The sequence below is a fragment of the Miscanthus floridulus genome, chromosome 1 (genome assembly GCF_019320115.1).
Source record: "Miscanthus floridulus cultivar M001 chromosome 1, ASM1932011v1, whole genome shotgun sequence".
Lineage (NCBI taxonomy): Eukaryota > Viridiplantae > Streptophyta > Magnoliopsida > Poales > Poaceae > Miscanthus > Miscanthus floridulus.
Window position 1 is genome coordinate 125,256,126 of NC_089580.1, and position 22,954 is coordinate 125,279,079.

Consider the following 22,954-nt stretch of genomic DNA (forward strand, 5'->3'; position numbering starts at 1 on the left):
AGTGGTGACGGTGGGAGGTACCGTCATGCTGAGGCATGGTGAGTCGGACCAGAGATGAAGAAGAGCGCCAGTATTATAGGTGACGGGGTCGCATGTGGTGACGATAGAGGCGTTCGAGTCGGGTGGGCAGTAGCTGTGGGAGGGCGGGTGAGAGAGAGTATGCGGACGAAGAAAGGCGTGAGTGCAGCAGAACTAACACATGCTTTGATAGTTTGAATTGCGACCGCAATGGTAGAAATGACTTGCCCTGAACTTTGCCAATTAATTGATCATCAATCAGTCATCCAAATCTACTTTTAAGCTGTGCAAAGCGTGCGTCGTCAGAGATTCATCATCAGCAGGTCATGCGTGGAGCTGGACTTGGGTAGCACTGAGTCATTCCGTCTATCGGTTTACCGTCTCAGACAGACTCAGAGCAGTGATTCGTTGGCGTAAAACAAGTCTCGATGGAAGTGGGGATAGATTCTCGTGGCAATGGCATCACAAGACGACAACGTGAGCTTCACCATCACGCTTGACATCCACGCATCGTATCGCATCGCATGCATGCAGCTCCGTCCTACCTCGACCGGAGTCTATATATGTACATCTACGCCCCCTTTCCCTCCGGCTTCAAATTCCTCCCTTCCCCGCTAAGCAATTCTCCTCCCTACTAGTCGCCTCACCGTCTCAAACCGCCAACGGAACGGAATAAGCGCAAAAGATACCACGACCACCTCGACGGATCACCCAGTCCGCGATCCACACGGTGACGGCAGCATAGCATCGGTGGGGATGAGGGTGAGAACCAAAACAAAAGCGAGCGGGCCGGGACCGGGAGGAATTGATACACCGCAAATAAAGCCGAGGCAGAGCCCAAGTTTTATTTGGTGCTGAGGGCAGGGAGCAGAGCATCGACCGCAGCACGCACCCCCACCACTACGACGAGCGGAAAAGCAGCGATCGCGGCGGCAAAGCGAAAAGCTTAAAAGAGGCGGCGCGTCACGTTGGGCGCCTCTTCTTCCTTCCCCCTTTTCCCTTCTTGATTGATTGATCGATGGCAGCGCAGCAGCAGGCTGCCTCCGTGCTGCAGAGCTTCCCGTTCAGGGCGGCCGTGCTCGCGCTCTGCGTCGCGCTGCTGCCGCTGCTTCCCGCGCAGGCGCCCGACGTCGGGGCCGGGGGAGGAGCCGGCCAGGCGTTCCTCGCCAAGGCGTGGGAGCTGCTGCACCTGCTGTTCGTTGGCATCGCCGTCTCGTACGGCCTTTTCAGCCGCAAGAACAGCGCCGACGATGGACGCGCCGGGGCTGCCGCCGCCGCAGCAGCTGCAGCAGAGAAGGACGCTGCCGCGGGGCCGGAACCTGCCAAGGCGGACGCGAGGTACGCGTGGCGGATGTTTAGGGACTCGATCGCGCCGTTCGATGACGACGACGACGACGGCGACGTGCTGGTGCCGGACAGACCTCCCGACGGCGGCGGCGGCGGCGGGGGTGGCAGGGCAAGCTCGTGGAGCGCGCTGCACCGGCCCGTGGAGCCCGTCGTCGTCGTGTCCACCGGAGGCGGCGGGGTTCGGATCGGGCAGTCCGCGGACGCGCAGGCGCCGCTGTCGCTGCCCGTCCGAACGCTGAAGCCGCAGCCGGCACAGGACGCCAGCGCGGGGGATGTCCAGACGCCGCGCAAGCGGCCGCGTCGGAGCTCTCGGGACTCCGCGGCTGGCTGCGCCCGCGACGAGACCGTGCTCCCTTCGCCGATCCCGTGGCGGTCGCGGTCCGGGAGGCTCGACGCGCGCCTACCCGCGTCGCCGAGCCCCTCGCCGTCCCCCGAGAGGCTGTCCCCGGCGTCGTCCTTGTCCAGGGAGACGCTGGCCAAGGCCAGCGAGGAGTACTACGCCAAGGCCAAGCGGAGGAGCCCGTACAGGTCCTCTTCCATCTCCTCCTCACCGCCGGCGCCGCCTCCGCCTCCGCCTCCGTTCCTCGTCCACGGTTACCACCCGGCGACCGAGCGCCGGTCGGCAGCAGCGAAAAGCTTTAAGGAGGAGCTGCAGGACCACAGCATGAGAGGCCGAGGAGAAGATCACTACTCGCCGAAGACGAGCAGCGTCAGCATCTCTGCTTATAACAGCAGCAGCTCCTCGCCAGCGAAGCCAAGAAGCTCTTTTGACGGCGGCTCCTCCTCCTCGTCAGTTTCGGTTGGCAAGTCAGTGAGAACGTTCAGGGCAAGGGAGCCAGCAGCTTTTCAAGACCAAAGCCAAGAACTGCCTGACGACGCCGGTGATGGTCGTGACGCGCTAGACGTACACGGATCAGAGGAGCCGTACGGCTACAGAGCTTATCAATCCATTCCCAGGTTCCAGTACGAGAAATCAGGGAGCGACCCTATCCTGGGCGGTGTGGCAGTCTCCTCGGATGAGACCGAGAGCAGCGACGATGATGATGACCACGACGTCGGCGGCGGCGGGTACTCGACGAGGGAGTCCACGCCGGAGGTGGACGAGAACGAGGTGGACAAGAAGGCAGAGGAATTCATCGCCAGGTTCAGGGAACAGATCAGGCGGCAGAGAATCGAGTCCATAAAGAAGTCCGCGGGGGCGCGCGGCGTCAAGCACCACGGCAAGTAGCTCGCCGGCCGGCTGTTATGTTTCACTGTAGTTTTTAAGTAAAGTAGTTAGTGCCCACAAGCCAGAGACGCTGCATATGATAGCTGGCAAGAACCACTTGTAAACATTCATGTAGGTGATGAAGGCGAGTGTATTTTCATGCAAGCTGTAATTGCATTTTTCGGCTAAGAGAGATCGATCCACTTCTGCGATCAATGTCTTGGTCGTTAACAAGACCTCTCTAGCAGTTCCTAATAATTTCTCTCTAATATTATTTTTATCAATTTTTGGAGAGCTATTGCAGCAGGACCACGATATATCCCCTTCAATACATAAGTAAAGTGGGTCTCACATGAGTTTAAGGCCTCTGGGGGGATTTTATGTCACTGTTCTCAAAACTCGTTTGTGTTGGAAACATTGCAGACAAGATTTATAAAACTTATTTCATCCCATAAAACTTTTATTTTATCTTTGTTCATCAATACTATCACATTAGCTTATTTAATGCCTGAGAAACTCTCCTGAAACCACGTTGAGAGTGGCCTAAGAGAAAAGATGGCTGAAAAGTGGTAATTAGAGTGGTCCCTATGGTATTGTTGGTGGAGTTGTATCTCCTCTTTTATTTGAGAGGAGATGTGGGAAATATTGGTGACCATACAAAAAAAAAGCGAGAGGTATTGAAGAACTGGTGGAGCAAGAAAAAACATAGTTGTTCTTAATTTAATAATTTTATGGCATAAAGAAAGATATTGAGAAACTGCTGGAGATGCTTTAATATAATCGTCTCAAATCAGTGTAATAAAAGCAATGCGTGAATTGGTGTCTAACTAGCCACTCTGCCGAACTGGAGAGTGGATTTTCCGCATGTATCTGTGGCCACCGGCCTATCTTGGGCGTAGGAACATTCCCGACGTTACGATTCGTGCCAAAAAAAAGCACAAGGGCAAGGGTTAATATGGTTACAGGGTTTGTTGCTCCTGTCATTCAAAAGTGCAAGGGCAATACACGACAACGGCACTAGAGCTTGGCAACACTTGGGGCGCGTTTGCGACCTTGGCCCGGAGGCCCGGCTGCGCCCGTGGGCTGCAAGTTGTTATGTTTGTCGTTGATGGCCCGCAAGGGAGCCTAGCTTCGCAGAGCAACACTCGACCTCTCCGCCTGGCTCTCTGGAAACGAGCGAAACCCTCGTTTCTTCCGAGCCGCGCTCGTCTGCGACGCACGCGGGCGATTTTGGGCGGCGGCGGGGTGGCTCGCGCGGGCTTTGGCGGGAAGGGGAAACATCTTCGCGCGCGTCCCCGCTCTCCGCTCCCGCTCTGGCCGCCGCGCGCGAAGTGAAATGGCGGCGATTTCGCCGGCCTTTATATACGGGTTCCCACTCTCCACTCTCTCCTTCTTCCACTCGGTGCTTGCTCTTCCACCTCCCTCGTGAGAGACCGGCGGTGAGTTGTGGTGCGTGGCGGCGGCGGCGACGACCTCCGGCTGGTTGTGGGTTAGGTCACCGGCGCCGAGTTTCTTCGCCGCTTCCCTGCTCCGGCTGCTGCTGGGACTCCGTGGCAGCGGTGTTCCTCTTCTTCTCCGTCCGCATCTGCTTCGTCTTTTTCCCGATCTGCATCCTCTACTTCCAGATCTGCCTCCTCTCCGTTGTTTGGACCCCGAGCCAAGGTGAAATCGACCCCTAATCTTCTTTTTTGTGGTGCTTCTCGAACCTATTAGGGTTTCTTGTTCGTTGTTGTTCATGATCTGTTAGGGTTTCATACTTGTTATAACTGCTTCATGCTCCTATTAGGGTTACTTGTACCTTGCTGTTCTTGATCTGTTGGGCTCGTGATCTGTTAGGGTTGTTGATCTGTTTCAGATTTGTATTGTACCTTGCTGTTCATAACTGTTTGATGCAATTGTTAGTGTTACTTGTACCTTGCTGTTCTTGATCTAAGTTTTTTGTTCCATCATTGGTCGATGATGTTGTCCACATAGTACTAGGAGGCATCACATAAAGATGCAGCCGTGCTTTTGTTGGCATGCATTCATTTCACAGTCATGTTGATGCCTAGCAGGGCTCATTAACTGAAATCATGTTACATTTTTACATGCTTGTAGATGGATCTGTCTTTGAGCCGTGACATGCTGTGTAGGAAGGCAGCTGCCTTGACTGTTGTTATGGTTACCTTTGTATCTACTAGGCTGAAAAGGAAAACCCCTGAACCTGAAACCCCACTGCCTGATCCTATAGCACTGGCCCTGATTAGGGATGAAAATGAACAGCATAGACAGAGAACACTGAGAATGATATACAATTCCACTGATTCAGAGTGTATTTCTATGATTAGGATGAAGAGAGTTGCTTTTTTTAAGTTAGTGAGAACTTTTAGAGAGAGGAGTCTTGTCACTGATAGGGAGGGGGTGTCAGTAGAAGAGCAGGTTGCCATGTTTTTACATGTTGTAGGGCACAACCAAAGATTTAGGGTTGTCCACCAGTCCTTTAGGAGGTCCATCCAAACTGTCCACAAGCACTTCCATCAGGTGTTGTATGCTGTGGGTGAGCTTAGGAATGAAATGATAAAGCCAGCTAGCACTACCACTCATCCAAAGATTCTTGGAAGCCATACATGGAATCCATATTTTAAGGTAATTGTATACCCTGGGTTCATTAGTTACATTAGACCTATTGCAATGACTGACCCATGCTTTTTAGGATGTCATTGGCTTTATAGATGGCACTCATTTCCTAGCAAGGGTTCCTAGGCGCATGCAACAAGCTTTTAGGGGTAGGAAAAAGGATCCCACCCAAAATGTGATGGTAGTTGTGAATTGTGATCTGAAATTCACTTATGTCCTGGCTGGCTGGGAGGGCTCTGCCCATGATGCAACTGTTTTGGCAGATGCTGTAGCCAGGGAAGATGGCTTGAGTTTGCCAGAAGGTAATTGCACACCAACACTAATTACATATTCCATGGCCTATTAACACACTCTCACAGTAGATGTCTTGTGTAGGTAAAATGTTCTTGGTAGATGCTGGGTATGCATGCAAAAATGGTTTCCTACCTCCCTACAGGGGGGTTAGGTACCATTTGTCTGAGTATGGCCCAAGGAACAGGCCCACCAATGCAAGGGAGCTCTACAACCTTAGGCACTCATCACTTAGAGTGACTGTGGAGAGGGCTATAGGTGCACTGAAGGGCAGGTTTAGGATCTTGGACAACAAACCCTTCCACAAGTATAGGACACAAGTGAAGCTTGTAGTTGCCTGTGCCATTTTGCATAATTGGATCCTAGGTTTTGGCATTGATGAAGTAGTTCCTGATGAGGAAGGTTTCACTACTTCTGCTGATCCAACCAACCTGCCCCCAGCCCATCTGGACCAAGACTCTGTTGACATGGTTGAAATAAGGGATGCCATTTGCAATGCTATGTGGGAAGGGAGGGGAACAAACACTAGTTGATGTAATATGTTCTTGATTTTAGTTTCTGTACCCTGCTATGGAACTCATGTGTGTCATGCTGATGTAATAATTTGGTGGACAAAGCTGAGACCAATTTTATGCCTCATTCATTCTATTCTTGAAACATTCTGTTCTTCATGATCTGTTAGTCTGTAGTTAGTTCATACAACTGTTAATATTGTTGTCAGCCTGTTCTTGACTAATTCTGTTGTTGATTTCATTACATGCCAGTCCTAGGATGGATTCAGGTGCATTTAAGGGTGGGTTTGTTGCTGGTACTTCAGTGATGGAGCAGCTCATCAATGGTGGTTCTACCCCTATTGTAGCTGGCGCTAGTGCTAGTGCTGCTGCCCCTGTTGCAGCTGGTGTTGGTGCTGGTGCTGCTCCAGGTGCAGCAAACCCTATTGATGTTGCTGTTCCTATAGCTGGGAATGGGGCTGTGAGGGCAATGAGGTGGACCAACACCACCTCTGGCTTTGTGCTAAGGAGGATGGCTGCCCTTGTTAGTGATGGTAGCAGGCCTGAGAAGGTTTTCAAGGACAAAGATGTGAATTCTATGGCCAAAGCCCTCAAGCAGTTCTATGGGGAGGTTGTTAGCCCAACTCAAGTGTACAACCACTTGAGGAAGTGGAGGCAGAAATGGGCTAGGGTGAGCAAGTTGAAGGACCTTAGTGCTGCTCTTTGGGATGACCAGGCTCATGCTATCATGCTTGAGCAAGAGCACTACCTTGGCCACTGCAAGGTAGCAGTTTGATCTCGTCTTTGCCTTGACTACCTACATTTGCCTTTCTTAAACTACATTTGCCCAACTCTGTAGGACCATCCTAAAGATGCAGAGTTTCTTAACTGCCCTATTAGGTTCTACACTGAGATGGAGGCTATCTTTGCTAATGCCATGGCCACAGGCAAGTTTGCACTTGGGTCTAGTGAAGCCTTAGGGCAGAACCAGGCTAACAGTGTTGGTGCCAAGGCTGATGGTCCTCCTTTGACCCACACCACAGTTCCTAGTGAACAGGGAGGGGATAGCAAGGCCACTGAACTGCTTCCTACCTCCTCAGCTGTTGGCCCAAAGAGGAAGAGAGGAAACTTCTCTAAGGAGGAGATGCTCATGTTGACTAACATGTCAGATGCTGTGAACAATGTGGCCAATGCTCTTAGGGAGACTGGACCTGCCCATGTTGATGCCAATCTGTACCTTGCTGTGTAACACCTCGGGTGTTTAAATGTTAAAATCTGACATGTCATCATATGCATTGCAAAGCATTTGGCATTTGGTGAAAACTTTGATGTCCATTTACTAAAACAAGTTTACATTTGTGTAATGAGTGTTGAATTGTATTGTTTGACTCAAGTTCAAAGTTTGCCTGGGTTTTGAATTTTTCGAGAAAACCCCGCGTTTCAACATGTAAACCCTACCCTGAAAATCCATTTCAAAATCTAAGCAGATTTTGGGGTTGGGCCCAAAAGCAAAAGTGTAGAGCTTGGCAAGTTATAAAAAGTTTGTTTTTGGAGTTTTTCAAGTTGTTTAGAAAATTTTTGAGTAAATCAAAAAGGCGTAATTCGGTAAATTTCCCTATTCAAATTCAAAAGTTCATTTCAAAATCTAGACCGAATTAGGAGATGGTTATAAAAGCAAAGTTGTAGAACTTTTGATTTTGAACAACTTTTATTTTTGGAGATTTTTGAGTTGTTATGAAAATTTGAGAGTAATTTGTGAAATTTGGCGAATGGCAAACTTGTAATTTCTGTGAACAGTACTCACCGCTCAGGCTACACCGGCGGCGATCTTCGGCTTGCTTCCAGTCACGCGCGTGGCCGTCTGGGCGTCGCGTTGGCGCGCTGAAGACTTCGTCGTGGCTTCCTTGCGCTTCCTTGGCTGCCCTATAAAGCTCTGGAGCCGCCGTCGTTCTTCTCTCTTCGCTCTCTGTTTTTCCCGTCGCCGCTGCTCCATCTCCGGCGAGCCCGTGCCGTCGTTGTCGTGCTCCACCGTCGCTGTTAAGCTAGTCCCAGCTCCGCCTGAACCTTGCACGTCCATCTGACCCACCAATTTGGCTTGTCTTCACCGGGAACTCAAGTTTCATCGCCTTCTTCCTCGCGGCCGGTAACCTCACCGTCGCATGCGCATCTTCGTGGCCAGAGCCCGTCGGTGAGCCGTTGCCCTTGATTGATGTCCCTTTAGCTTCGTCTCGATGCCGTAGTGCTCATTTCACTATTGTTTGGCCGTTTTATCCACTGCAGTCGTCGGCACACCGTCACCGACGATCCTTGCTCCGTCGCCGTTGCTGTTCACGTCGACCCGTGTCTACGTTGCTTCTCCGACCTTAATTCTTGCTTGAACGTGTTCGTGGTGAGCTACTGGACCTTCCCATGCCCTCTGTTTCCCTGTTTTTGGCTTCATTTCGCCGGCGTAACGTCGCCGAGCCACCACATCCGCCATGGCCGACGCCAAGCTCGTAACTCGTAGTAATTCGTCTAGCTAGTGCCTTCAGTCGATGCGCCGTGATGATGTGGTCATTTTGGTACCTTGACCGTCGCCTTTGGGCTCACCGTCGGTGAGTTTGCGCCGGTCAGTGCCGTCGTCGTCGTAGTCAACACGCGGGAGGTAGAAGATGACAGGTGGGGTCCGATGTCAGTGACTCAGCGTTCAAATGGATTTTTTCTATTTTCAGATTTGAATGAATAGTGTATGTTTTTGTTATTTTTGTGTAGATTTATTTAGAGCTCCAAAAATTATGAAAATTTTTGTGTGACTTCTCTGAGATGTATAGTATTTAAGAAAAATATGAAATAATGTTTTTTAGTAAGTTTTAAATGTGATAAAAATTGCTCAATTTATTCATAAATGGATTTCCAGGATTTTTCTAGGCTTATTGATTTATTCAAAAATTATGAAATTTGTTTTGCCACTTAGTTAACATGTAATGAACATGTACTAAAATTTTGGGCTCAATTAGAATAAGTTGATTTATTTCATAATTTTGAACTAAATAATTAATTCATAAAAGCAAATAGTAACCTTTAGTGATTTAGGTTTTGTTTGAAATTTTGGATTGAGTGATGACCTTGGGTCATTTGTTGTTAATGATCCTTGGCAGTTGATGTATGTGTTTACGAAAAAGAATTAGTTTGTTTGACTTGCAACTGTACCGCAGAGGAAAGTTGTATTCAAATTATTAATTTTTCATCCCTCATCGAGCATCATGTTTCGAATTCCGCATCATGTTAAACATGGCATTGTTATTACATGTAGTGAACGAAGGTGAAAACGTGGTAGTTAATCAAGCTGTTGAAGTGGTTAATCCGTCTGTTGAGGTCGGGTCAAATACTTGTGTAACGTCGCAGGAACCGGACTTTTCCGTCAACGAAGGCAAGCCCCGGATGCATACAACCCTACCTTGTGTTTTATAAATTAATTTCGCTTTTGCTTTCTGTTACTGCATTAAGTGATTAGGAGTTAAGTAAAAGCCTAATTGTTGCATTACCACCCTTGTTATTCCATATTTACCATATTACCAGTTTTAAACTCGTATATGCCTAGTCTTGCTTAGCTATGCGTAGAACGATGAAAGTCGGGTGACTACCTGCCACCTGCAAGTTACAAATGGAACACTGGTTAACTATGTTAACATGTGATATAGGAATGTGGAGTAATAAATCTAGACCGGGCGGACTCGGTGAGTGTGAGCCACAAGACATGGAGGTCTTGTGAGCGGGTTCTTTCCGCCTGTGTCGATTAAGGCACGTCCGTTGTTGAATTGCATGAGGTGAGAATTTGTAGTACTAACCACATACTCCGGTAAGCCTGAACTTGGCAATTCTATTATGAGAATGGCTACTCGCGCACTGGGAGTGGAGAGATGGCGGGAATAGCGTGTACCCTCGTGGCTGGAATGTGGCCGGATTTGAGGTGTGCTGTATTCTCGGGTGGCGCGGACCCGTTCTTGTTTTAGAGGATCCGAGGGTAGGTTGGTATATGTAGGTCGGGGACCTGCATATGTCGTGTGGTCTGGAATCCCCAGCTGGGTTTTTAATCGGTTCGAATCGTCGTTGCTCCTCGGTTATGGAGACTCAACTCACTGTTCATCATCGTAGAATTAATAACCAGAACTTAAATAAGGCTTGTGAAGATGTTGGATATGAAGTTTCATGATCTCAGTGCGGATCGTGTCAGCTTTGTATATAATTCTCGAGAAGTTTTCTATATAAAGAATGTTGTTAAAAGAGCTTTTACGCAAAAGAACTTTGATCATTGTTAAAGCTATACCTTGAATCCTTGAGCCTGCATTACTGAGTTTATCAGTTAAGATTTCGGATAAGTCTTGTTGAGTACCTTTGTACTCAGGGTTCGTTGACCCCTTGTTGCAGGTGAGCCTCATGAGCAGATCTGTTTTGGATCGTGCTGCATAACTATCGTTCGTTCTGACGATGAGAATTAAATGTGTGATCCTTGGGCAGGATGTTTATTTTGTGTGTTAAGTATATGTTAGTTATGCCACTCTACTACTACTATGGTTTGTAATAATTATGGAACTTAGTTTGTAAGGTTTGAAACAACTGTTTGTAAACTATGTTATTGTAAGACTTCCGCTGTTTTTACTCTGGTTTTGATATTTGAATAAATGTTGTAATACTGCAATGACTCTGTAACGTGATCCTGCTCGGAAATCGTGGATGATTCGGGGTTCCCCGAGGACACCCGACAGTCTTTTTAAGTTAATGGAAACATATGCATGAATGTCAATGGTCGTCGGACAGTGACAGGTTCATGTGGGCCCAATAACTTAGGAGGTTCTGCCACAGAATAGTATCAGAGCGATCGTTACAAGGTTTTTGTTGTATTGTTTTACGAAAACTTCAAAATGAATTGGGATGACTAAATTTAACTTGATAATTTGGTCCAAATTGCTTCTGACTTATCTTAATTCTTTCTCACCATTCCCTATTTGATTAAAATGTTTTGTGTGGTGGAGTAGTAATTATACTATGCCCTATATAAAAATAAATGTTGTTTATATGCATTATAAACTTTGATGTTTTTGTTCGTAAGAACGATTCATGCATCATGAATAATTCACTCGTTACTTCCTTCACCTCTTAGTCTGGAGTTAAGTAGTGAGACTGGTTTGAGGAATGTAATCCATCTTAGCTACTCTTTGGATTTTGATCAAATGGTCTTACTTGGATTAAATTGGTTTCCTACAGTATGGCTCGTGCCAAGATGACGCCCCGTAAGTCCACCGGACCCAAAGGAGTTCCTCGTCACCAACTTGCCCCTAGAAATGATGGTGCTAGCAGTAGCAGTACTAGGCCTGATCCTCAGGCAGAGATACAGAGGATTTCCGCAGAGTTAGCACAATCTACTAGAGATAGGGCTTTGGATGTTATGCAAATAGGTGAATTACAGGGTCAATTGAGGCAGCTCACCACCGCGCATAGGAACTGCGAAAGTATGTTAGTTCGTACGGTGGAGGAAAGAAATGAAGCTTGGCACAGGGAAAATGTAGCTAGAGCTAGAACTCATGAGCTAGAATTCTATATAGAAGATTTAGAAGAACATAATACATATCTACATGAGGAAGTTCATAGGCTTAGCAATCTACTGAATCCAAATCATGAGCCTTAAGCTGATGCCATGGACCCCGGTGTCATCCTTGCCGATGATGATGAATCGGGAGAGGAAGAAGAAGAAGATCCTGAAGAATTAGTAATGATCGATGAAAGTGATGATGAAGGCGGTAATAATTCCAGAATGGATACCGAGCCTGAAGTTTGAAGAAATTGAGGAAAGGAGGAGAGTTGTATAATAGTAGCTCTAGTTAAGTTATGTAGTTCTGTTTTCGTACCTGTAGGTTTGTTTGTACATTAGTAAGCTCCATGTAATGTGTCTAGAGTAAGCTTTGGTACAATTCAATAAAGACATGTGAATAAAGTTTGGTTTGTTATGAGCAGATATGTCGTACACGGGGTTCGTTTATTCCGGGAACTTCACAAGATGAGGACGGTATTGCTGATCCGCCACCAATTCCAACCAATTTAGCTGATGCTATAACCGCACTTGTCAATGTGACGGCTGAAAATTCTCGTTTGCTTCATGAGATGGCTCAGAGTAATCAGAATCAGATGTACGGAAACCATGGACGCCACCATAACCGACAGGAGGCTACATATGTTGATTTCACAGACACAAGACCCCCAGTGTTTACCAAGGCAGATGAACCATTGGAGGCTGATGACTGGCTTCGAACCATGGAGCAGAAATTTGACCTTATCCCATGCACAGAGTATCAGAAACCTACGTTTGCCGCCCAACAACTTAGAGGAGCAGCAAGTGCTTGGTGGGCAAACTTAGTGGCTATGCAACCAACTGGCATTCCAATAACTTGGGCTGAGTTCTGTACAGCCTTCAGAGCCCATTATATCCCTGAAGGAGTAATGGCTATGAAGCTAGATGAATTCCTTGCTTTGAAACAAGGAGATCAAAGCGTGATGCAGTATGTGGGAAGGTTTAATCATCTGTCCCAATATGCATCCGAACATGTCAATACCGATGTCAAGAAGAAGAGGTGGTTTATGAGAGGCCTGAATACCAAGTTGCAGACTATGATGACCACTTGCACCAATATCACTTATCATGAGGCAGTAATATTGCAATTGCTTCAGAATCAAAGTATCGGCAGCACAAGGAGCTCAAAAAGAAAAAGAGTGTGCCGTCTGGATCTTTTGGGGGAAATCCGAAGAGGCAAAGGGTGATTTATCATCCAGTACATCATAATCGTCATCCTTATCGTCCGCCGCAGTTCCAAGCCGGGCAACAGTCAAATGTCCGTCCTGCTATAACCTATCCGAATTCACAGTCAACCAATGCTCCTGGTGGCAATACTCCAACATCCCAGGGTCACAACTATCCGTGCTATAATTGTGGAAGGACTGGTCATTTCTCCAGGGAATGTCCATATCCTAGGCAGGCTAATCAAAATTATCAGAAGGCTCCTGCCAATCAACAACAGGGTCAGGCACCAAACAAGAATCCCAATCAGAATGCTCAGAAGGGCAAAGATGAGAGGAAGACAGGACGGGTGTTCTATATTCAAGCTAGAGAAATTCCGGAAGGGGAGCCAGTGATGATGGGTATGTTTCCTGTTGCCAATCACCCTGCAGTTATACTTTTTGATTCTGGCGCATCGCATTCATTCATCAATAGAACATTTGTCGTGAAGCATGAAATTTCGATTGGGGCAACAAAGGAAAGTTTCTTTATACAGTCGCCCGGGGGACGTCTGTGTACTAAGGAGATGGTATACCAGGTACCCGTAAACCTGGGTGGGCATATTTTTCCCACTACCATGATTATCCTTAAGGATCAGGATATAGATGTAATCTTGGGAATGAATTGGATGTATCAGCATAAGGCTGTTATAGATGCTTTGAATAGGACCTTAAGAGTGAGTTTGCCTGATAGTAATTCTCAACTTCTTATCCAACTTCCAACCCTAAGAAGATCAGTGAGTAAGATTTGTGCAACTGTTGTCAAAGAGATTAGAGATATTCCGGTAGTGTGTGGATTTCCGGATGTGTTTCCTGAAGATTTACCCGGTCTACCACCTGATAGGGATGTACAGTTCAATATAGAGTTACAACCTGGAACAGCTCCGATTTCTCGGAGAGCTTATAGGATGCCACCTAAGGAATTGGCCGAGTTGAAAACTCAGTTACAAGAATTGATTAAGAAAGGGTTTATCCAACCTAGTTCTTCACCTTGGGGATGTCCGGCAATTTTTGTGAAAAAGAAAGATGAGACCCTGAGGTTATGTGTTGACTATCGTCCATTGAATGAAGTGACCATCAAGAATAAGTATCCATTACCTCGGATAGATCTGCTTTTTGATCAACTGGCCGGAGCCAAAGTTTTCTCCAAGATAGATTTGAGATCAGGATATCACCAAATCAAGATAAAGCCTGAGGATATTTCCAAAACGGCATTTACCACAAGATATGGGTTATATGAATACTTGGTAATGTCTTTTGGTTTGACAAATGCTCCAGCTCATTTCATGTATCTTATGAACTCAGTATTCATGCCGGAGCTAGACAAGTTTGTAGTGGTGTTTATTGATGACATTTTAGTATATTCCAAGAATAAGAAAGAACATGCAGAACATCTTAGAATTGTTCTGACCCACTTGAGAGAACATCAACTATATGCCAAGTTCAGCAAGTGTGATTTTTGGCTTAAAGAAGTGCAATTTCTTGGACATGTCTTGTCAGCCGAAGGAGTTGCAGTTGATCCAGCAAAGTGAAGGATGTGCTTGATTGGAAACCGCCAACCACAGTTCATCAAGTTCGGAGTTTTCTGGGTTTGGCGGGATATTACCGTCGGTTTATTCCAGACTTCTCAAAGATATCAAAGTCCATAACTGAATTGTTGAAGAACCAAGTTAAGTTTGTCTGGTCATCAGATTGTGAAGAGGCTTTCTAGACTTTGAAGAGACTGTTGACTACGGCGCCAGTGTTAGCCCAACCTGACATCGAGAAGCCGTTTGATGTTTATTGTGATGCTTCAGGTATTGGTATTGGATGTGTGTTGATGCAAGAAGGCCGAGTCATTGCCTATGCATCCAGGCAACTTAAGCAACATGAAGAACATTATCCGACTCATGACTTAGAGTTAGCAGCTGTGGTTCATGCTCTAAAGATTTGGCGGCATTACCTGCTTGGTAATACGTGTCATATGTATACAGACCATAAAAGCTTAAAGTATATCTTTACTCAGTCAGAGTTGAACATGCGACAAAGAAGATGGTTAGAACTAATTAAGGATTATGATTTGGAAGTACATTATCACCCTGGTAAAGCAAATGTGGTTGCAGATGCTCTTAGTCGCAAAAGTTATTGCAATTGTTTGACAGTGAGAACAATGGGTTTGAATTTATGTCAAGAAATGGAAAAGTTGAATGTAGAAGTAATTCAACAAGGAAGTTTGACCAACATAATTGTTGAAGCCACTATTCGAGGCCAAGTTATTACTGCTCAGAGGGAAAACAAGGGTATAGCCCATATCAAGGAAAGAGTCAAGAAGGGAAAAGCGGAGTGCTTTAGTATTAACAATGAAGATGTGTTGTGGTTCAAGGATCGCCTGGTGGTACCAAAAGTTCCTGAGTTGCGGCAGTCAATTCTAGATGAAGCACATGCTACTAGGTTATCCATTCATCCAGGAAGTAACAAGATGTACCATGATTTGAAGCAAAGATTTTGGTGGACTAAAATGAAAATAGAGATTGCCAGATACATAGCAAAGTGTGATACTTGTCAAAAGGTGAAAGCTATACATTTGAGGTCTGCTGGTGAATTACAACCATTACCTATTCCATCTTGGAAGTGGGAGGACATAAGCATGGACTTTATTGTTGGTCTACCCAAGACATCAAAGGGATTTGACTCAGTATGGGTTATTGTAGATCGACTCACTAAGTTAGCGCATTTTCTTCCAGTCAAGACAATATATCCTACGATCCAATATGCCAAAATGTACTTAGCAAGAATCATGAGTCTCCATGGAATACCCAAAACTATTGTGTCAGATAGGGGTACACAGTTTGTCTCCAACTTTTGGAAACAATTGCATTCTTCGTTGGGTACTAAACTATTGTACAGTACAGCTTATCATCCGCAGACTGATGGACAGACTGAAAGAGTCAATCAAGTACTTGAAGATATGTTAAGGTGTTGTGTCCTTAACTATTCCAAAAAGTGGGATGAATGCTTACCTTTAGCCGAGTTCTCATACAACAATAGTTATCAGGAAAGCATTAAAATGGCTCCATTTGAAGCACTCTATGGTCGTAGATGCAGAACATCATTGAGTTGGTCTGAGCCTAGAGAAAGAAGATTCTTTGGAGTTGATCTTGTGAAAGAAACAGAAGACAAGGTTAGGCAAATACAGAGTAATTTGAAGATAGCTCAGTCCCGCCAAAAGAGTTATGCGGATAGACGACGGAGACCATTGGTATTTAATAAAGGAGATTTTGTATATCTGAAAGTATCACTAATGAAGGGAGTTAACCGTTTTGGTGTTAAAGGAAAGTTGGCACCCCGATATATTGGACCCTATCAAATTTTAGAGAGGTATGGAAAAGTAGCATATCGTTTGAAATTACCTGAACATCTTGCAGCTGTGCATGATGTGTTCCATGTTTCTCAATTGAAGAAGTGTCTTCGAGTGCCTGAACAAAATGTTGAAGTTGAAGGAGTGGAACTAGAACCGGATTTAACTTATTCCGAATATCCTATCCGAGTGTTAGATCAGAAAGATCGTGTTACTCGAAGACGGACAATCAAGTTCTATAAAATACAATGGAATCAACATTCAGAAGAGGAAGCTACTTGGGAATCAGAAGATTACTTGTTAGAAAAGTTTCCCAAATTTTTAGCGTCAATATAGAATCGAGTAATGTTAGTTGAGCTCGGTGGTACATATTGTGTTTTGTAAAAGTAACCTTAGCTGTTTTATGGACAGAGTTTGTATGTGTTCTTGCGACACATTTCCTTTTCCATTACTTACCCTATGGCTTTGAATCTCGGGGTGAGATTTCTTTTAGGGGGAAGGATTGTAACACCTCGGGTGTTTAAATGTTAAAATCTGACATGTCATCATATGCATTGCAAAGCATTTGGCATTTGGTGAAAACTTTGATGTGCATTTACTAAAACAAGTTTACATTTGTGTAATGAGTGTTGAATTGTATTGTTTGACTCAAGTTTAAAGTTTGCCTGGGTTTTGAATTTTTCGAGAAAACCCCGCGTTTCAACATGTAAACCCTACCCTGAAAATCCATTTCAAAATCTAAGCAGATTTTGGGGTTGGGCCCAAAAGCAAAAGTGTAGAGCTTGGCAAGTTATACAAAGTTTGTTTTTGGAGTTTTTCAAGTTGTTTAGAAAATTTTTGAGTAAATCAAAAAGGCGTAATTCGGTAAATTTCCCTATTCAAATTCAAAAGTTCATTTCAAAATTTAGACCGAATTAGGAGATGGTTATAAAAGCAAAGTTGTAGAACTTTTGATTTTGAACAACTTTTATTTTTGGAGATTTTTGAGTTGTTATGAAAATTTGAGAGTAATTTGTGAAATTTGGCGAATGGCAAACTTGTAATTTCTGTGAACAGTACTCACCGCTCAGGCTACAACGGCGGCGATCTTCGGCTTGCTTCCAATCGCGCGCGTGGCCGTCTGGGCGTCGCGTTGGCGCGCTGAAGACTTCGTCGTGGCTTCCTTGCGCTTCCTTGGCTGCCCTATAAAGCTCTGGAGCCGCCGTCGTTCTTCTCTCTTCGCTCTCTGTTTTTCCCGTCGCCGCTGCTCCATCTCCGGCGAGCCCGTGCCGTCGTTGTCGTGCTCCACTGTCGCTGTTAAGCTAGTCCCAGCTCCGCCTGAACCTTGCGCGTCTATCTGACCCACCAATTTGGCTTGTCTTCACCGGGAACTCGAGTTTCATCGCCTTCTTCCTCGCGGCCGGTAACCTCACCGTCGCATGCGCATCTTCGTGGCCAGAGCCCGTCGGTGAGCCGTTGCCCTTGATTGATGTCCCTTTAGCTTCGTCTCGATGCCGTAGTGCTCATTTCACTATTGTTTGGCCGTTTTATCCACTGCAGTCGCCGGCACACCGTCACCGACGATCCTTGCTCCGTCGCCGTTGCTGTTCACGTCGACCCGTGTCTACGTTGCTTCTCCGGCCTTAATTCTTGATTGAACATGTTCGTGGTGAGCTACTGGACCTTCCCATGCCCTCTGTTTCCCCGTTTTCGGCTTCATTTCGCCGGCGTAACGTCGCCGAGCCACCGCATCCGCCATGGCCAACGCCAAGCTCGTAACTCGTAGTAATTCGTCTAGCTAGTGCCTTTAGTCGATGCGCCGTGATGATGTGGTCATTTTGGTACCTTGACCGTCGCCTTTGGGCTCACCGTCGGTGAGTTTGCGCCGGTCAGCGCCGTCGTCGTCGTAGTCAACACGCGGGAGGTAGAAGATGACAGGTGGGGTCCGATGTCAGTGACTCAGCGTTCAAATGGATTTTTTCTATTTTCAGATTTGAATGAATAGTGTATGTTTTTGTTATTTTTGTGTAGATTTATTTAGAGCTCCAAAAATTATGAAAATTTTTGTGTGACTTCTCTGAGATGTATAGTATTTAAGAAAAATATGAAATAATGTTTTTTAGTAAGTTTTAAATGTGATAAAAATTGCTCAATTTATTCATAAATGGATTTCCAGGATTTTTCTAGGCTTATTGATTTATTCAAAAATTATGAAATTTGTTTTGCCACTAGTTAACATGTAATGAACATGTACTAAAATTTTGGGCTCAATTAGAATAAGTTGATTTATTTCATAATTTTGAACTAAATAATTAATTCATAAAAGCAAATAGTAACCTTTAGTGATTTAGGTTTTGTTTGAAATTTTGGATTGAGTGATGACCTTGGGTCATTTGTTGTTAATGATCCTTGGCAGTTGATGTATGTGTTTACGAAAAAGAATTAGTTTGTTTGACTTGCAACTGTACCGTGGAGGAAAGTTGTATTCAAATTATTAATTTTTCATCCCTCATCGAGCATCATGTTTCGAATTCCGCATCATGTTAAACATGGCATTGTTATTACGTGTAGTGAACGAAGGTGAAAACGTGGTAGTTAATCAAGCTGTTGAAGAGGTTAATCCGTCTGTTGAGGTCGGGTCAAATACTTGTGTAACGTCGCAGGAACCGGACTTTTCCGTCAACGAAGGCAAGCCCCGGATGCATACAACCCTACCTTATGTTTTATAAATTAATTTTGCTTTTGCTTTCCGTTACTACATTAAGTGATTAGGAGTTAAGTAAAAGCCTAATTGTTGCATTACCACCCTTGTTATTCCATATTTACCATATTACTAGTTTTAAACTCGTATATGCCTAGTCTTGCTTAGCTATGCGTAGAACGATGAAAGTCGGGTGACTACCTGCCACCTGCAAGTTACAAATGGAACACTGGTTAACTATGTTAACATGTGATATGGGAATGTGGAGTAATAAATCTAGACCGGGCGGACTCGGTGAGTGTGAGCCACAAGACATGGAGGTCTTGTGAGCGGGTTCTTTCCGCCTGTGTCGATTAAGGCACGTCCGTTGTTGAATTGCATGAGGTGAGAATTTGTAGTACTAACCACATACTCCGGTAAGCCTGAACTTGGCAATTCTATTACGAGAATGGCTACTCGCGCACTGGGAGTGGAGAGATGGCGGGAATAGCGTGTACCCTCGTGGCTGGAATGTGGCCGGATTTGAGGTGTGCTGTATTCTCGGGTGGCGCGGACCCGTTCTTGTTTTAGAGGATCCGAGGGTAGGTTGGTATATGTAGGTCGGGGACCTGCATATGTCGTGTGGTCTGGAATCCCCAGCTGGGTTTTTAATCGGTTCGAATCGTCGTTGCTCCTCGGTTATGGAGACTCAACTCACTGTTCATCATCGTAGAATTAATAACCAGAACTTAAATAAGGCTTGTGAAGATGTTGGATATGAAGTTTCATGATCTCAGTGCGGATCGTGTCAGCTTTGTATATAATTCTCGAGAAGTTTTCTATATAAAGAATGTTGTTAAAAGAGCTTTTACGCAAAAGAACTTTGATCATTGTTAAAGCTATACCTTGAATCCTTGAGCCTGCATTACTGAGTTTATCAGTTAAGATTTCGGATAAGTCTTGTTGAGTACCTTTGTACTCAGGGTTCGTTGACCCCTTGTTGCAGGTGAACCTCATGAGCAGATCTGTTTTGGATCGTGCTGCATGACTATCGTTCGTTCTGACGATGAGAATTAAATGTGTGATCCTTGGGCAGGATGTTTATTTTGTGTGTTAAGTATATGTTAGTTATGCCACTCTACTACTACTATGGTTTGTAATAATTATGGAACTTAGTTTGTAAGGTTTGAAACAACTGTTTGTAAACTATGTTATTGTAAGACTTCCGCTGTTTTTACTCTGGTTTTGATATTTGAATAAATGTTGTAATACTGCAATGACTCTGTAACGTGATCCTGCTCGGAAATCGTGGATGATTCGGGGTTCCCCGAGGACACCCGACAGTCTTTTTAAGTTAATGAAAACATATGCATGAATGTCAATGGTCGTCGGACAGTGACAGGTGCATGTGGGCCCAATAACTTAGGAGGTTCTGCCACATGCTGTGATGGAGATGCCTGGCTTTAGTGAGGAGGCACTTATTGTTGCCTACACCTTCCTCCTGGACAACAAGGCCCAAGGCAGGGGCTTTGTGAACATGAGTGATGCCCACAGGGCCCTTTGGCTTAGGACCTTCCTGGCCAAAAACTACTATGTGTAGTTCCACTACACATGATGGGCTAGAAGGCCAGGAGGGGGTTGACTGTAGAGATGTATAGTTCCTCCACCCCCCTCACCCACTCTCTCTTCTTTTGACAACAGGACCTTTTGTGCAGTCTGCTTGTTCTTTTGACACTTGACCTTGATGGTGTAGTTTGCCTAGGAGGGTGGCTAACAATAGGCAAGGATTTGGGAACATTTGAGCCCTTGGCTGTTGGGCTGAACTTGGTATTGTAAGAAACTTATTTGTAGCCTCTGTTGGCTACTTTTTATTTGATAACTAGTTGCCTTTTTTGTTGTTTATGCCTCTGGTGGTAACTATGGGATTTAAAGGCCTATGATGCATAAAACAAACTTGAGGTGGCTACCTTATTCTTGTTTTGATGGTTTACAGTGTTGTGCTTTCTTCTTTATTTGCTCAGTTGTACTCCACAGCAACAACATCCTCTTGTGATGGCTGATGGCAGTGAGTGCAACTGTTGTTTATTTACCTCTTTATTTGGTTCTTACAATTCTTGGTAGCCACCAATGACTAAACAAGGAAAATAACAGCTGAGGCTAATTTTTTTATCAAGTTGCCGATGATGTTCATCATCATTCAAATTGAATGGTCGACTGAGGCATGTCATTCAGACCAGTTACATGTTCTACATTTGGTTGGTTTCAGAGAATGCCTCCTTGCTATGTGGTCTTTGAAGGGAAGAAACCTGTGATTTATTTTACATGGTATGAGTGTGCTAAGCAAGTGCTTAGGGAAGAAGGAGCTATCTATCAGAAGTACAACAACTATGATGATGCTCTTAGAGATTTTAATGCAAGGGTACCTCAAGAACCCTTGCTGTTACCAATTCATGCCCCTCATAGGGATGCATCAGCATCCCATGAACTGGTGACAGGTCAAGGTTCTGAAATCTATCCTCATTCACCTGAGCTGCAAGGCTATTGCAAAAATGCTGTCATCTTGATCTTGTTTATGGTTGTAGTTGGTCTGTCACTCAAGCTGTTCATGTGCCACAGCTGTTGTTTTAATTAGGCCGATGATGACACAATAGGATGACTGCATTAGCTGGCTACATGTCACTTTGATTCATGTACTCTCTTTTCTGTTAACTTGTTGCCCTTCTCGGCTTGCCAAACTACTTAATTCTGCTACTGTTCTTAATTTGCTTCTTTGATTATGCAATGTAGCCGGCAATATATGTGTTGATTAAATGGAATTAGTCTGAGGCCTATGTCTTTTGTATATTTTCATTCAAAGTGTTTGCTTCTCTATTGATCATGTTCTTCCTTCTCTTTGGGCCAGGCCGAGCACAGTAACTGGCAAACACAATTTGTGCTTGGCAATTGGTAACGGTTGGCGTTTGAGCCCGGCTGAGTATTGGGTCACAAACACCAGCTCGTCTGGGCCGGGCTGAATCGGTCCAGATGCGCAAACAAGCTGCGTTGCAGCAGTTGGGGCAGACCTGTCCCGGCCTGGTCCGTTTGGGCTGGCTAGGCTATGCTGGGCCAGGTGCGCAAACACGCCCTTGGTGTCGGCGCTCTCCTGCTTTGAGCAACGGCACTAGCGACGTCACGGACATCACGACGGCCGTAGCTGCGCACCACACCAGCCTAGACCCATTACTCGCCTGCGAGGAGGAGGCACCCGCCACGAGATGCCTCGACGGCGAGTATGTACAAAAAGCCTAGCATGGCATGGCGAGAAAGGCCATTGATGTGCTCAGGAGCACAACCACTAAAACTCCAGAGCATCCCACAGCCCAGGGCTTGTCGGCTTCGCCTCGGGCTTTGGCTTCACAGTGGTCGGTGGTGCTGATGTGATGGTCGGAGAAGAGGACGGGGAGGAGGTGGTGGCTGTTGTCGTCTTCTTGATTGGCTCAAGCTCAACGTCCTCGCTCTGGTTTGGCGTGAGAGCAGACTTCGTGCCTTACCAGGAAGGTCCGAAGGTGCCACAGTGCTGGCACGCCCGTCATTGCTTTGCTGGCGAAGGGAAGGGAGCTTATGGAGGTCTTCACTGTTGCAGCCATTGGAATGTAGTACATGTGCACAAGTGTTGTGGAGCGCAGCGAGCACCGATGGCTTCCTTGCTTTGCTTCACTTTTATCGCTGTTGTATGTTGCAAAGAAAGGAAGTTGAAAATAATTTGAGAAAGAAGATATTTCGATACCAAAACTAACATTTTCTTTGCGAGAAAAACTACCTCTCACATGCCAAAACCGAAAATATTTACTACACACGGAAGGGAGTACATCTTTGGTGGGGTCGGTTGCCGGATCGACGACCACGATAAACCAGGCGGCCACATATACATGCGGGGTGTGTCTTTCCCGTCAAACTGCATTGACCCTACTATAAATTGCTTGTGTTGTTTTTGCAAATTACCTTAATTAAATGAAGTCTTTCTCCAAGTTCCTATATGGCTATATGTATGTTTTTTTCCTTTGCTGTGAATTTTGTTCAATATTCTCCCCTGTCATCAGTATATATATGGACCACAAAAAATCAGAACTGGACGAGGCAAGCGGCGACCCACCTGTCAGTGATCTGGTAGCACGTCGCCCAGTCATATGGTGACGTGCGGG

At 45.5% G+C, this 22,954-nt stretch overlaps 3 protein-coding genes across 3 annotated transcripts; all 3 read left to right on the forward strand.

The window, feature by feature from the left end:
- Positions 1 to 641: 641 nt before the first annotated feature.
- LOC136492885 (uncharacterized) lies at positions 642 to 2,848 on the forward strand. The gene has a single exon (XM_066488940.1). It carries the CDS (start codon positions 1,037 to 1,039, stop codon positions 2,591 to 2,593), a length of 1,557 nt encoding a protein of 518 aa, XP_066345037.1. The 5' UTR covers positions 642 to 1,036; the 3' UTR covers positions 2,594 to 2,848.
- A 1,881-nt stretch (positions 2,849 to 4,729) lies between these two features.
- LOC136462755 (protein ALP1-like) lies at positions 4,730 to 6,012 on the forward strand. Its single transcript, XM_066461808.1, has 3 exons — positions 4,730 to 5,197; positions 5,265 to 5,490; positions 5,564 to 6,012. Exons 1-3 carry the CDS (start codon positions 4,730 to 4,732, stop codon positions 6,010 to 6,012), a joined length of 1,143 nt encoding a protein of 380 aa, XP_066317905.1.
- A 238-nt stretch (positions 6,013 to 6,250) lies between these two features.
- LOC136462764 (uncharacterized) lies at positions 6,251 to 20,373 on the forward strand. Its single transcript, XM_066461817.1, has 3 exons — positions 6,251 to 6,754; positions 6,830 to 7,213; positions 20,203 to 20,373. Exons 1-3 carry the CDS (start codon positions 6,251 to 6,253, stop codon positions 20,371 to 20,373), a joined length of 1,059 nt encoding a protein of 352 aa, XP_066317914.1.
- Positions 20,374 to 22,954: the final 2,581 nt, after the last annotated feature.